The sequence below is a fragment of the Chrysochloris asiatica genome, unplaced genomic scaffold (assembly GCF_000296735.1).
Source record: "Chrysochloris asiatica unplaced genomic scaffold, ChrAsi1.0 scaffold00038, whole genome shotgun sequence".
In the NCBI taxonomy this organism is placed as follows: domain Eukaryota; kingdom Metazoa; phylum Chordata; class Mammalia; order Afrosoricida; family Chrysochloridae; genus Chrysochloris; species Chrysochloris asiatica.
The window spans coordinates 19,174,542-19,186,756 of record NW_006408556.1 but is presented as its reverse complement, the minus strand read 5'-3'; the positions used below and the strand labels follow the sequence as shown (position 1 = coordinate 19,186,756).

At 42.6% G+C, this 12,215-nt stretch overlaps 1 protein-coding gene across 1 annotated transcript in view; it reads right to left on the bottom strand.

Annotated features, from left to right (window-relative positions):
• TDRD6 (tudor domain containing 6) overlaps nt 1-11,859 on the bottom strand; it is a 17,591-nt gene extending 5,732 nt beyond the window's left edge. The window contains 4 exon segments of the mRNA XM_006860608.1: nt 2,120-2,209; nt 4,418-4,542; nt 5,824-7,455; nt 7,458-11,859. Coding sequence (XP_006860670.1) covers nt 2,120-2,209; nt 4,418-4,542; nt 5,824-7,455; nt 7,458-11,859 — 6,249 coding nt within the window.
• Nucleotides 11,860-12,215: the final 356 nt, after the last annotated feature.

The following is a 12,215-nucleotide window of genomic DNA, read 5'->3' as shown; positions in this document are numbered from 1 at the left end:
AAGATGAGGCTTTCTACTCCCGTAAGGATTTACACCCTCGGAAACCCTGTACAGGGTCGCTATGGGTCGGAACCGACTCGACGGCACTTAACAACAACATACCTAAAAATGTAGATGTTTTTGGGTGTCACTAAGCTGATTTCAACTCCTAATGACTCTTCCATGTGACAGAATAGAGTTGCCTCCATAGGGTTTTCTTGACTGTAATCTTTACAGAAGCACATAGCAGCCAGATACTTAACCATTACACCACCAGGGCTCCTAAACAAATAATACACTTACGGTCCATATAAGTAAGAAAATTATGAAATAGAAACAAACTTTTCCATGGTTGTGTGTGGATGGCCATGTTACATGTGATTGTTACATTCTCCTCTTTAACTTTGACATTATTTTCCGGGTTTTGGGCACTAAGAATTTATTTTTTTTCAAAAGCAATGACACCTAACAATTTTCATTTTCTAAATTCCAAAGTGAAAATCAAGTAATAAAACATTAATAATTAGTTTGTCCTAAAGTCCAAACTAATTATGTTGTTGTTGTTGTGAAGTGCCGTCAAGTCGGTTCTGACCCATAGCGACTGTGTATAGGGTTTCTGAGGAGCAGCTGGTGAGCTTGAACCGCCAACCTAGCAGTTCAAACAGCTTTGCAGTCTGGTGCATTAACCCACAGCGCTACACCAGGACTCCAACTATAATTATAGGACAAACTATAATTATAATTATAGGGCAAACTCCAATTATAGGACAACTATATTAATGTTTTATTACTTGATTTTCACTTTGGAATTTAGAAAATTAAAATTGTTTGGCGTCATTGCTTTTGAAAAATAAATTCTTGGTGCCCGAACCTGGAAAATAATGAAAAAGTTAAAGAGGAGAAGACTTTTGATTGTGTGGATCATGACAAGCTATGGACAACATTGGGAAGTATGAGTATTCCAGAACACTTAATTGTGCTCAGGAGGAATCTGTACATTGACCAAGAGGCAGTTGTTCGAATAAAACATGGGAACACTGAATGGTTTAAAATTAAGAAAGGTGTGCGACAGGGTTGTATTCTTTTACCATACTTATTCAACCTGTATGCTGAGCAAATAATCTGAGAAGCTGGGTTCTATGAAGAAAAACGTGGCATCAGGATTGGAAGAAGACTCATTAACAACCTGCGATATGCCGATGATACAACCTTGCTTGCTGAAAGTGAAGAAGACTTAAAATATTTACTGATGAAGTTCAAAGAGTACAGCCTTCGGTATGAATTACATCTCAATACCAAAAAAATAAAAATCCTCACCACTGGACCAATAAACACCATTCTTTATCAATGAATAGAGAAAAGATTGAAGTTGTCAAGGACTTCATTCTTGAATCAACTATCAACACTCATGGAAGCAGCAGTCAAGAAATCAAACGACGTATTGCATTAGGCAAATCTGCTGCACAAGACCCCTTTAAAGTGTTGAAGAGCAAAGATGTCAGCTTGAAGACTAAGGTGCGCCTAACCCAAGCCATGGTATTTTCAATAACCTCACATGCAAATGAAAGCTTGACAGTGAATAAGGAAGACCATAGAAGAATTGATGCTTTTGAGTTACGGTGTTGGAGAAAAATATTGAAAGTACCATGGGCTGCCAAAAGAACCAACAGATCTGTGTTGGAAGAAGTGCAGCCAGAGTGCTCCTTGGAGGCCAGGATGGCCAAACTTCCTCTCTTATACTTCAGACATATTGTCAGGAGGGACCAGTCACTGGAGAAGGATATCATGTTTGGTAAGGTGGAGGGTCAGAGAAAAAGAGGAAGACCCCCAGTGAGTTGGATTGGCAAAGTGGCAGCATCAATGGGCTCAAGTGTGGCAACAGTAGTGAGGTTGGCCCAGGATCGTGCAGTGTTTCGTCCTGCTGTGCATAAGGTCGCTATGAGTCGGTGCTGACACGATGGCACCTAACAACAATAAAGTCCAAAAAGCTTGATTTTTTAAAAATTGCTTTTATGAATTGTTAAGTTATGAAATCTTTCTCAAATGTTCCTAACACAAAGACTTTGGGAATCATTTTTTTAAGTCACCTTTCAAAAGGAGAGCAGTGCTCCTGTTAATTACTGACTACAGAACTCTATACCTCAGATGGACTCTTATCCAAATTGGGTATGCCATTCCAGACATTCTCAGGATTCACCATCTCCTCCATGCCACTTGAAAGGTTCAAAACCTTTAGAAGAAAACACACATTTTAACAAAAAGTTGTAAGTTCCAAGAACTGTTAACTGATTCATTTACCACAGCGACACTTTGTTACAGTAAATACTTCTAAAAAGCAAAGAAAATTATTAAACATCAATTTTATGTTTGAACTCAGTGGCATTTCAGTTCAACAGATGCATATTGAGTATCTATACCTCAAAAGCAAAGATGGATAAAATTTAGGTCTTACCTCAGTAGTTCAAAATCTAATGGATTAGCAGACCTCTAAGCAGGAGTCCTGGTGGAGGTGGCACTGTGGGTTAATGTGCTGGACTGCAGAGTAATTTGAACTGCCAAGTTGGTGGTTCAAGTTCACCAGTCGCTCCTTGGAAGCTCTATACAGGGGGGCTATGAGTCAGAACTGACTTGGTGGCACATAACAACAACAATCAGGTAATATGATGTAGGAAATACAGACTTTTGCAGGAGAAGGTAGAATAATATGATAGAGGTATAAAGCAGTTTTGGGGGAAGTAAGTGGAGATGGAAAGGTTTAGAAATCAATGCCAGTGAATGCTTTCTGGAAGCAGCTTCAAAGATAATTGGAAATTAACCAGTGTGAGAATAGGATGGAATATCAAACAGCATTGTACTACTAAACACACCAGAGCTGGTGGGTTTGAACTGCTGGCCTTTTGGTTCAAATGACTTTGAAGTCAAGTGCTTAACCTAAGGCGCCACACACCAGGATGCTTACATATGGGCTTTTTTGTTTGTTTTTCAGATGAGGAAAAAAAAAATTATATTTCAAATCTTTTTTTATTTTGAAGCATACCAGTTATAGCCATTAAAATAGACTAAAAAGATCTACATCCCTCCTAAAAAGAAGGATAATCAAGAGCATTCCTGCCACTTTCTGAGCACCAGTAGGTTAACGATTGCTATATTGTTTCCAGCCCTACTGATAGTTTTTTTTAAGTTTTTATTGTGAAGTGAGTGAAAGTTTACAGGGCAGATCATCAGTTTTATATTCAACAAATCATATACTTCGTTTCATTACAATGATTATAATCCGCTCCATGTACAATCAGTTAACAGCATTTCTCTCTATTCATTTTAGCTTTTTTTTCTTAAACACTCAGGCACATATAATAATTTACACCACCCAAGGGCACATTCTGCAAGTCTGCCTTCTGGCCACCATCTCTCAGTCCCTCTCTTCCCATGAATCTGGAGTCCTCAGCTGCTCCCTCTGTCCATGTCCCCATTGCTGCCTCCATCTCTAGAGTCGCTGCTTCTCTGGATAAGGTCCTATATTCTGCTTGTGCTCTTCCCCCTTGATGGTCCTAGAGTACTGTTTCTGGACTGTAAGATTAACTACTCCCCTATTTTTGTTACAAAACTTCTACCTTTACAGTTGTGACTATCGCAGTTAGTCAAGATAACTATTACTCACTATTGAATCATAAGAATCTTGTCCCCATCTCTTTTCACCAAACCCATCCAAACAAGATGAAACTATTCAGTGAGGACTCTATCTTCCCCCACACACTCTTAAACTATACTCCCTCTTGTAAACTTGTAAGACAGTCACTTCACTTTGTACCTTTATTACCCCCCCTCATTTGAGGTAGCCAATTATAATTACATATGGACTTTTTTTTTTCCATCAATTTTTTTTTTATACTATTACTTTTTTTTTTTTTTAAAGGTTTTTATTGTGGATTGAGTGAAAAGTTTACAGGCCAGATCATCAGTTTTACATTCAACAAATCATATACTTTGTTTCATCACAGCGATTATAACCCCCTAAGGGTCGCTATGGATCGGAACTGACTCCACAGCACTTCTCCTGGCTGCCAGCTCTTAGTCCCCCTCTTCCCATGAATCTAGAGTCCTCAGCTGCTTCCTCTCTCCACGTCCCCATCTCTGCCTCCATCTCTGGTGTCACTGCTTCTCTGGATAAGGCTCACATTCCGCTTGTCCTCTTCTCCCTTGATGGTCCTAGGGTCCTTTGTTTCTGGACTGTAAGATTAACAACTACCCCGTTTTTGTTAAAAAAAACTTCTACCTTTAACATATGGATTTTTAGTATGAATTTTTACAGAACTTTAAGGGATGAGCAGACCAATATCTGCTCCACTGAATTCTCCTGTTCTTCAAACAAAAATTGACAAAATGTTTTCGTAGCCGTCTGTAAGTATATTTTGAAATAAAGTACTTAAATTTCACTTACCTTTGTGCCTTCTTCAGCTAGTTCCAAAATCTCACACTTAGACCATGTGTTTCTTAGACTTGACCACACAACACATTTGGATCCAACAGTAAATCCTTTTAGCGCATAGGTGTTCTCTGGTTGAGCTGCTAAATGAACAAAGTAGAGACTCCATGCATAACTCATAGGTCCTTAGATATACAAAGCATTTGTTGTTGTTGTTTTTTAAATCTGCATTTATTCTCTCTGGTAGCGTAGCGGTTATGAATCAGGCTGTGAACCGCAAGGTCAGCAGTTCGAAATTACCAGCTGCTCCGTGGGAGAAAGATGAGGTGTTATGCTCCCATAAAGATTTACAGCCTCGGAAACCCTGTACAGGGTCGCTATGGGTCGGAACCGACTCCACGGCACACAACAACTACAACATATAGTCAATAGCATGTAATTAGCACATTGGTATGGAGTCCTGGTGTGGCACTGCAGGATAATGCACTGGACCACAAGGTTGTTTTGAATGGCAAGGCTGGCAGCTCAAATCCATCAGCTGATCCCCAGAAACCCTAATACAGGGTTGCTATAAGTCAGAACTGAATCAACAACACTTAACAACAGCAGCAGCAGAAACACAGTGTTATAGTCGGTAATGTGTGTTCCTTTTACTTGATTTTATTGTGAATTCTTTCAGCATCCCCTCCCCATATAATCCCTTGGAAACACTACCATCATGAGTAAGGGATTCTGATTTCTAACGCTGACTATTGCTACTAGAAGATGGTACTGTTGCTACAAGGGGTGTGATTGGTGGTTAGAATAGTCACTCCTACACTGAGACAGCAGTAAGTGAGTGTGTAGACAGTCTTACCACAAAGTCAGTGTTTATTATCAGTAAAATGCAATCATGAGAACCAAATATCCAATGCCAGGATACTATCTAGAAAATCTGTGGTATATTCACCGGATGGCATAGTACTCGACTAAAATATTTTTAAAGCATATTCAAAGCAGCTCTGTTAGTGGAGTGGTTACAAGTCAGGCTGCTAATCTCACGGTCAGCAGTTCGAAACTACCAGTGGTTCCTCGGGGAAGGATGAGGCTTTCTGCTCATGTAAAGATTTATAGCCTCTGAAACCCTACACAGGTCTCCTTAGATCTATTTTTGGTGGTGGTGGTGGTGATGGTGAAGACTTTCTAAATGAAAGCAGTCAAATTTGAAAAATCTGCTAAAATGTCTCCTCTCTTAAATTCATGCCTTGCTGTCAGTAGTCTAGTGCTTATCCTAAAGCACCATACCAGGACTTATTTGCCAGGTTTTAATCTACCCATAACCCCAGCCCATCCCCATGCAATATTCTTTTTCTTAAAACAAGTTTTTTTTAAAAAAAGATTATCAAGTTTAAGTAAAAGTTACAGAAAAAAATCCCACATACCTAAAACATGATCTGGTAAAGCATTACTGTATTTTGTTCCATCTCTGGATTCCTCTCCAGAGAACAAAGGAGTCAATGATGACATGACATTCCTGTTTTTATATTCCATCAGTCCTTCTTTAAATATATTCCCTTCAAACTGCAATTGGGAATTGCTGTTTTTTCCATGCTGATGCAATGGTGTCCTGAGCGGCTCATCGAAACGTTCCACACAACTTGACTTTCTGTTGTCCTCGGCACACAAAGATTCTCGGACATTCCCACTAAGTTTTAAAGGCAAAGGATTGATTTCCTCAGCTAGAAACAGCGGGGTTGTAGGTAGTTCCAATTCTGGATGTTTCTTGGCTTCCTTGTTGGGCAGAAGCTGATGTGTATGTGGTTCCAGGGTGACGTCTGTATCACAGCCTTGGGAAACTGGCACTATTGGTGATCCCAGGCCAGGGTCTTCTTTATCTGCCTTTCCGACTAAATCAAGTGGCAACTCAGGAGCTTGTAGATCTAGGAACTCTTTTGATTCACCATGAGGAGCAAGTGGGACCTCAGGTGAATTCAGTTCTAGAATCCCCTTTGTGTCACTAGCACATGGTAGTAATTTGCTATGTCCTGTAGTCAGGCATTTCTCAAATGTTACTTGGTCCACCAAATGGCACTCTACTTTACCTTCCAACAAATCAGTACCAGTTTTATCTTTGCATGGGCTTTCAAAAGCTTCAAAAATATTAATTCCACAGTCATAAAGTTTACAAGATTTGGATTCGATCATTTTTAAATCTTTTTTAATTTTTTCAGTGGTCTCATTTACCTGTGGTTCCACGTAGAGCACCTTATCCTGTTCAGTTTTATTACTCGTTGTCATAAGCCCAGCATGAAGACTCGGACACCCAAGCACTCCCTTCTTCTCTGAGCCACCTTTCCCACGGACTACATCAGTGTTAGTAATGTTCATCTTAGAATATTTTCTCATTTTCTTGGTAATACTTTCTCCCTTGCTTTCCAAGTCAACAATTGCTAAAGGAATATCACAGATATCCTTTTTGATCTCCAATATCGTTAGTTCCAACACATCTTCTGTTACTACTTCAAAAAAATAGTCATTGCCCTCTGGAGGGCACACTCCTTCTGAAATATTAAATCCTGAGAGGCAACAGGGAAAGGCTTGCATGGGAATCAACAGAAGTTCAGAAGGAAGGTTCCAGAGTGCTTTGGGGTCCACACAGTCCTCAATGTTTCCAAAGTCCACCAGCCTGACGGACACAAGATAATCTTCACAAACATTCGTGATCAGTGCCCTATAATACTGCCCATCTTCTCTGTATCTCACTATGCAGGGATCTCCAATACAAGGATACGAGACACAATTTTGCCCCTTTGCTACCAGTTGCCCAGCAGTTTGTACTTCTACTTCTAAATATTGAAGTTTCTCAGTATTAGCAAACTGACACCAAAAGTACTCAGGCCCATCTATCACAGATGCATAAGCCCTTATCGTCTTCATCTCTGGATTGTACCAGTTAAGAAATATTGAAGTATCAATGTCTGGTTTGTTAACATTCTTTAAACTCTTCATAATTTGGGTAGAAAATTGAGATCTTGAATTGAAAGAATATTTGTTAATTATATCTTCTGCTATATTCCCTGTGCATCAACAAGAATAACTTTCCATCTATCTTGAAATTCAACAAATTCACATCTTACTTGAGCCTCATTTGTCCTGTGGGAAAAGTAACGCATCATTTCCTTACAATTTATAATTCCAGGAATCCAAAGCCCATGCAATGAGCAATGAATGCACAATCCTGGTAATATTGCATTAATTAGGTCAAGCCTACCTATTTTGTTAGCACAAACCACAGAAACATTGCCATAGTCTATAAACTGTACAGAGAAACTATCATTCGGGTGTTGCTCTTTGACCACAGCCCTATACCATAAATTGTCATCTGGAAAGATGGCACATATTACATCTCCTCTTTGCAAAGGTGGGCCTGTATAATATTCAGGTCTTGATCTAGTACGGTTTAATCGCTCTGAAAGATGGTTAATTTCAGCTTCATCTTCCATGAGTTGAATGTAAAAGTCTGAAAGGTTATTTATGTGAGAAACATAAACAGTTGTTGTAAAGCCAGGTATTATAGTCTTCTGAGGGAACTCAGAAAATTTAAGAGGCAAATCTTTATTACATTCTTGTTTTCTTTTCTCAGAAGCAACGGTTTCTAGTTCTGTTGCCTTCAAAGGTGATTTAAACATTCCTTCTTTCTTTTCAGCTGTAACTGGAGATATTGGGTTATTCCTATCTCCCACGGAGTGCTGGTATTGAGTGAAGAAGTTGGTCTTTGCTGAACTTTGTAAAAGTCTGGGTTCTGTACGTGCTGAGCTGACATTAGGCATGCAGGATTCTTCCAATGTCTCCATACTGTGCAATTTGTCCTCTACTGATTTTCTTAAATATTTTGTAGGTAACAGCTTCATATTTTCACTTTCTTCAAGAATTTCATTTGTAGAGAGGACTGCTTCTTCCTTTTTGCTTGCCCTGCCTTTGTCACCAAGTAATCCTAACAGCTCATTAATATTAGCATTAATTTGAGTAGTACCATCATATAGTTCTATAATGAGCCTTCCATCTGGATCTTTTGCTACAACCAATGCCTTTAATGGCTTATCTAAAATAGTCTCCTGAAACCAAATGGTTACTTCTTTTGGTATATGATCAGGAATATCAGATAATGCACACTTAACAGCTTGCATGGGCAAAAGTAAAACATCATATGCATCACTGGGTATGGGCAGCAGATCCTCATTTGCTACTACATAAACATTCCCAAAATCGACAAAGAAAATTGTATTTGGTTCTTTTTCCATTACTATCCCCCTGTACCAGTTTCCATCAGTATATTTTGCAAGGCACAAATTTCCCCAGATCAAGGGAGATGTTTTTGAATTCAGCAAAACTTGACTTAATTGTGTAACATGACATGACAACTGCTCTAATATGTTCACGTTTCTTGCCAGTTGACAATAAAATGTCCATGGGTCCTCAACATGTGTTACATACACTGATTCCTCACTCCCAATTTTCACATCATGTGTAGAATAATAGTAGGAATGTAGCTGAACAGACGGTTGCAGAGGCCTCTCAAGTTTTACAGGTCTTGCAAGTCCCTTTTCTACCAAGGTATGGCATGCACTCTGAAAAGGTGTTAGCAAGTCAACGACATGGAACAGTTCTTCATCATGTATGGATGCCATAGCAAATATCGTGCATTTTAATTCTAGATTCCCTTCCCATGCAGTATCTATAAACTCACTAAAAGCTTGTATTGCCTTTTCATCCCAAACAAAGGGATTCTGACCAGTTGGTTGAATTAAATTATAAAGACTGCACCTAAAAGCCTGAACCTTAACGTTAAGAAACTCCTCACTAATTGAATAGATATTCTTCACAGATACCATATCTCTGTCTCCATAATCTACAAATATGACTTTGACATGCTCTGCAGATTCTGCTCCACTAATCAGAGCCCTGGACCATTTTCCATTGACTGTTCGTTTTGCCAAACAAGCTGGGGTGGTGCCCTGATAAGGAATAGCTGTATTTTTGCAATAGTCTTGAATATTGCCCATCAGAGTTCTAAGCACTTGTATGTTCCTAGTCAACTGGCACCAGAAATAGCCAGGATGTTCAACATAAGACACTTTGACTTCTACTGTACTTCCAACTTCTAGCTCACTTTTACAAGAGCCTGGCTTAATTTTTAAGAAATTCTGTGAGAGTGAAGTATAAACAGATGCTCTTTTTTCTTTGTCCTGCAAAACAAGTCCAGTTGAAACATTTGTAACAACTGCGGTGCCAGTCATCACTTCTGTAGTTTTATCATCTCTCTTTGCTTTCTGGTCTATGTCTACCTTCTTGATAGGAGACACTTTGCTAGTCTCTGTAGTAAAATGGTTGGAAACATGTCCTAGGGGATGGACACTTATTGGGATGCTGTCCTTTGTTTCAAATTCCTGATACTTAGCATGCCCAGCTTGAGCAATTACCTTACTGATGTTTTCTTCCCCTGTCCTGGATTCATCAAGAATCTCAATAACGTATTGATGAGCCTGCCTATCAAGGGCATGGATAACTAGTTCTTTGTGGAGCACAGTCTTTTTAAAAAAGGAAATGGCCTCCTGGCTCCAACTTTTCCCCAAAGGCCAAATATCAGCGAGAGTGCATTTCAGAGCCAGTATTGGGAATCGCCTAAACTGAGGAAGCAACATCCTAACATCACACCAGTCTACTTTTTCTGAATTCCCTCGGTCAACCATGAACACATCTACACTTTTGTCATCTAACCGGGTGACTATGGCCCGATAATAGCCATTTTCTTTCCACTTGACACAACAAAGGTCATCGGGTTCAGGTTTCAAAACTACACCATCCAGCTTTGTGGCGGAGGAATAGAAACTGCACATTCTCCTCATCAACTTGTTGAAGGTACCATTGTGTTTCCTTAACCTAATCCAAAACTCAGAAGGGCTTTTAACAAACTCTACCTGGGCATCGTAAAAGGCATTCATCTTTAACCTGATAGATCTTAAGGATGGGAGTGAAATCTCTTCATCCATTTCTTCAGAAGGAGACTGAGTGTGAAGAGCTGTTTCTGGCTCTTCTTCCTCATCCTCCTCATCTATTCCCTGGTTCTGAAGGAATTTGTCAGCCAAGCAACATGACTGTACACCAAATACACAGTTAAGATTAATTCCATCTTCTCCATATAGCGTGACATAATACACATGCTCAAAGGCGCAATAAAATTCAATCTTTGCATTCACTGCCTGACCCAGTATGAGCGCTTTCAGGTCACCGACCTGTGACCTGGACCAGCCTCTCCCACCATCCCAGAGTCCATACAAAGCACAAGGGTAAGTCACCACGGGCATCCGGAAATACTCAGGCAGCAAGTACCGGAGACTACTACAACTCACTAACTCCTTCCTTCCATAGTCAACATGAAGCACTTGGGCACAGCGCTGCGGCCGGAAGGTTTCAAGCAAGAGTGCCCTGTACCAAAGCCCATCTAATCCACAGGAAGCACATGGAGACCCCGGCTTGTCTGGGTTCTCCTCCTTTTCCTCCCGCTCCTCCCAGGGGGCACTGGTAGATTTGTCATCTCCTGTCCCTGTTGAGCTGCGGTACACCTGGGCCATGCTCTCAGAGAGGCGGCTGATCTCCTGCGAGAGGCTCCGGAGCTGGCAGTGAATGCGGTGCGGATGGCACACCTGGGTTACTACTACCGGCTCCGTCACTCCCAGCTGCAGCTGGGGATAGAAGTAATCCAGACCAGGTTGCTCTTGTTTGGGTAGAACTCGCGGGAGAACCGGGACCCCGGGACCCAGGCCCGAAGTGGCCGCTGTGAGATAGCGTTTGAGCAGTGAGCGGAAGAGGCTTTCGGGTACCTGCCGGGCCAGGCCAAGCTCCAGCATCTGCTGAAAAAGACAAGGCACCTCCAGGAGGACCAGGCGATGCGGGAGCAGCACGTCCAGCACGCGCCCGTGCACTTCCTTGCCCTGCAGGTTGCTAAGGAAGTCCACAGCGCTGGATGGCCAGTGCTGAGGCTCGCCACCGCCCGCGCCACCGCCGCCCGCGGGCACCAAGCCAGCCAGTACGCAGCCCAGCACCTCCGAAGGCAGGTGGAAGAACTCGCTGCGCCCGGGTGCCAGGGAACCTGCGCCCGCCGTGATGGTGCGGCCCTCGTCCAGTAGGAAGACGCGGCTCTCCTGCGCCTGCCGGCTGACGACACGACAGCGGTGCCACATGAGCCCCATCTGCACCAGGCACAGCTCGCCCGACGAGGCCGCAGCGCCACCCAGCGCCCACGGACCGCGCGTGGCCGCCGCCTCCTGGATCTCCCGGCTCAGTCGCACGTACTCTTCCCGCCGCTCGCCCAACAGCCCCCAGAGCTGCACGGGGATCACCTCCGGGTGCACATCGACGAAGGACACCCGCAGGGAGAGCGAGGCTCCAGGCGTCGGCAGCCCGGGCGTCGAGCACATCTCCGCGGAGCTGAAAGAAAAGTCCTACAAAACCAAGCTCAAGAGAAAAGGGAACGGGAAGGCAGCCCGGCGCAGCGCCCCCTCATCAACACGCACGTCTGGCCTCACAGACTCGCTCGGACTAATGAAGACCCCGCGGCCCCACCAACCGCTCACAGTTGCGCCGCCGCGCAGGTATTTACTGCGCGTGGAGGCCCGCTTCCGGCCTCGAGCTGGAGCCCTCCGGGGGAGACAGGGGGGAGGGGGGAGGAGGGCGCGGAATGAGCGGGACCAGGGCTGGGCATGTGTCTGAGGTCTGAGAGGACTTCAGGGCACAATCAGGAGGTCGTGGGGTGGGGAGCTTTGGGGTATATCCG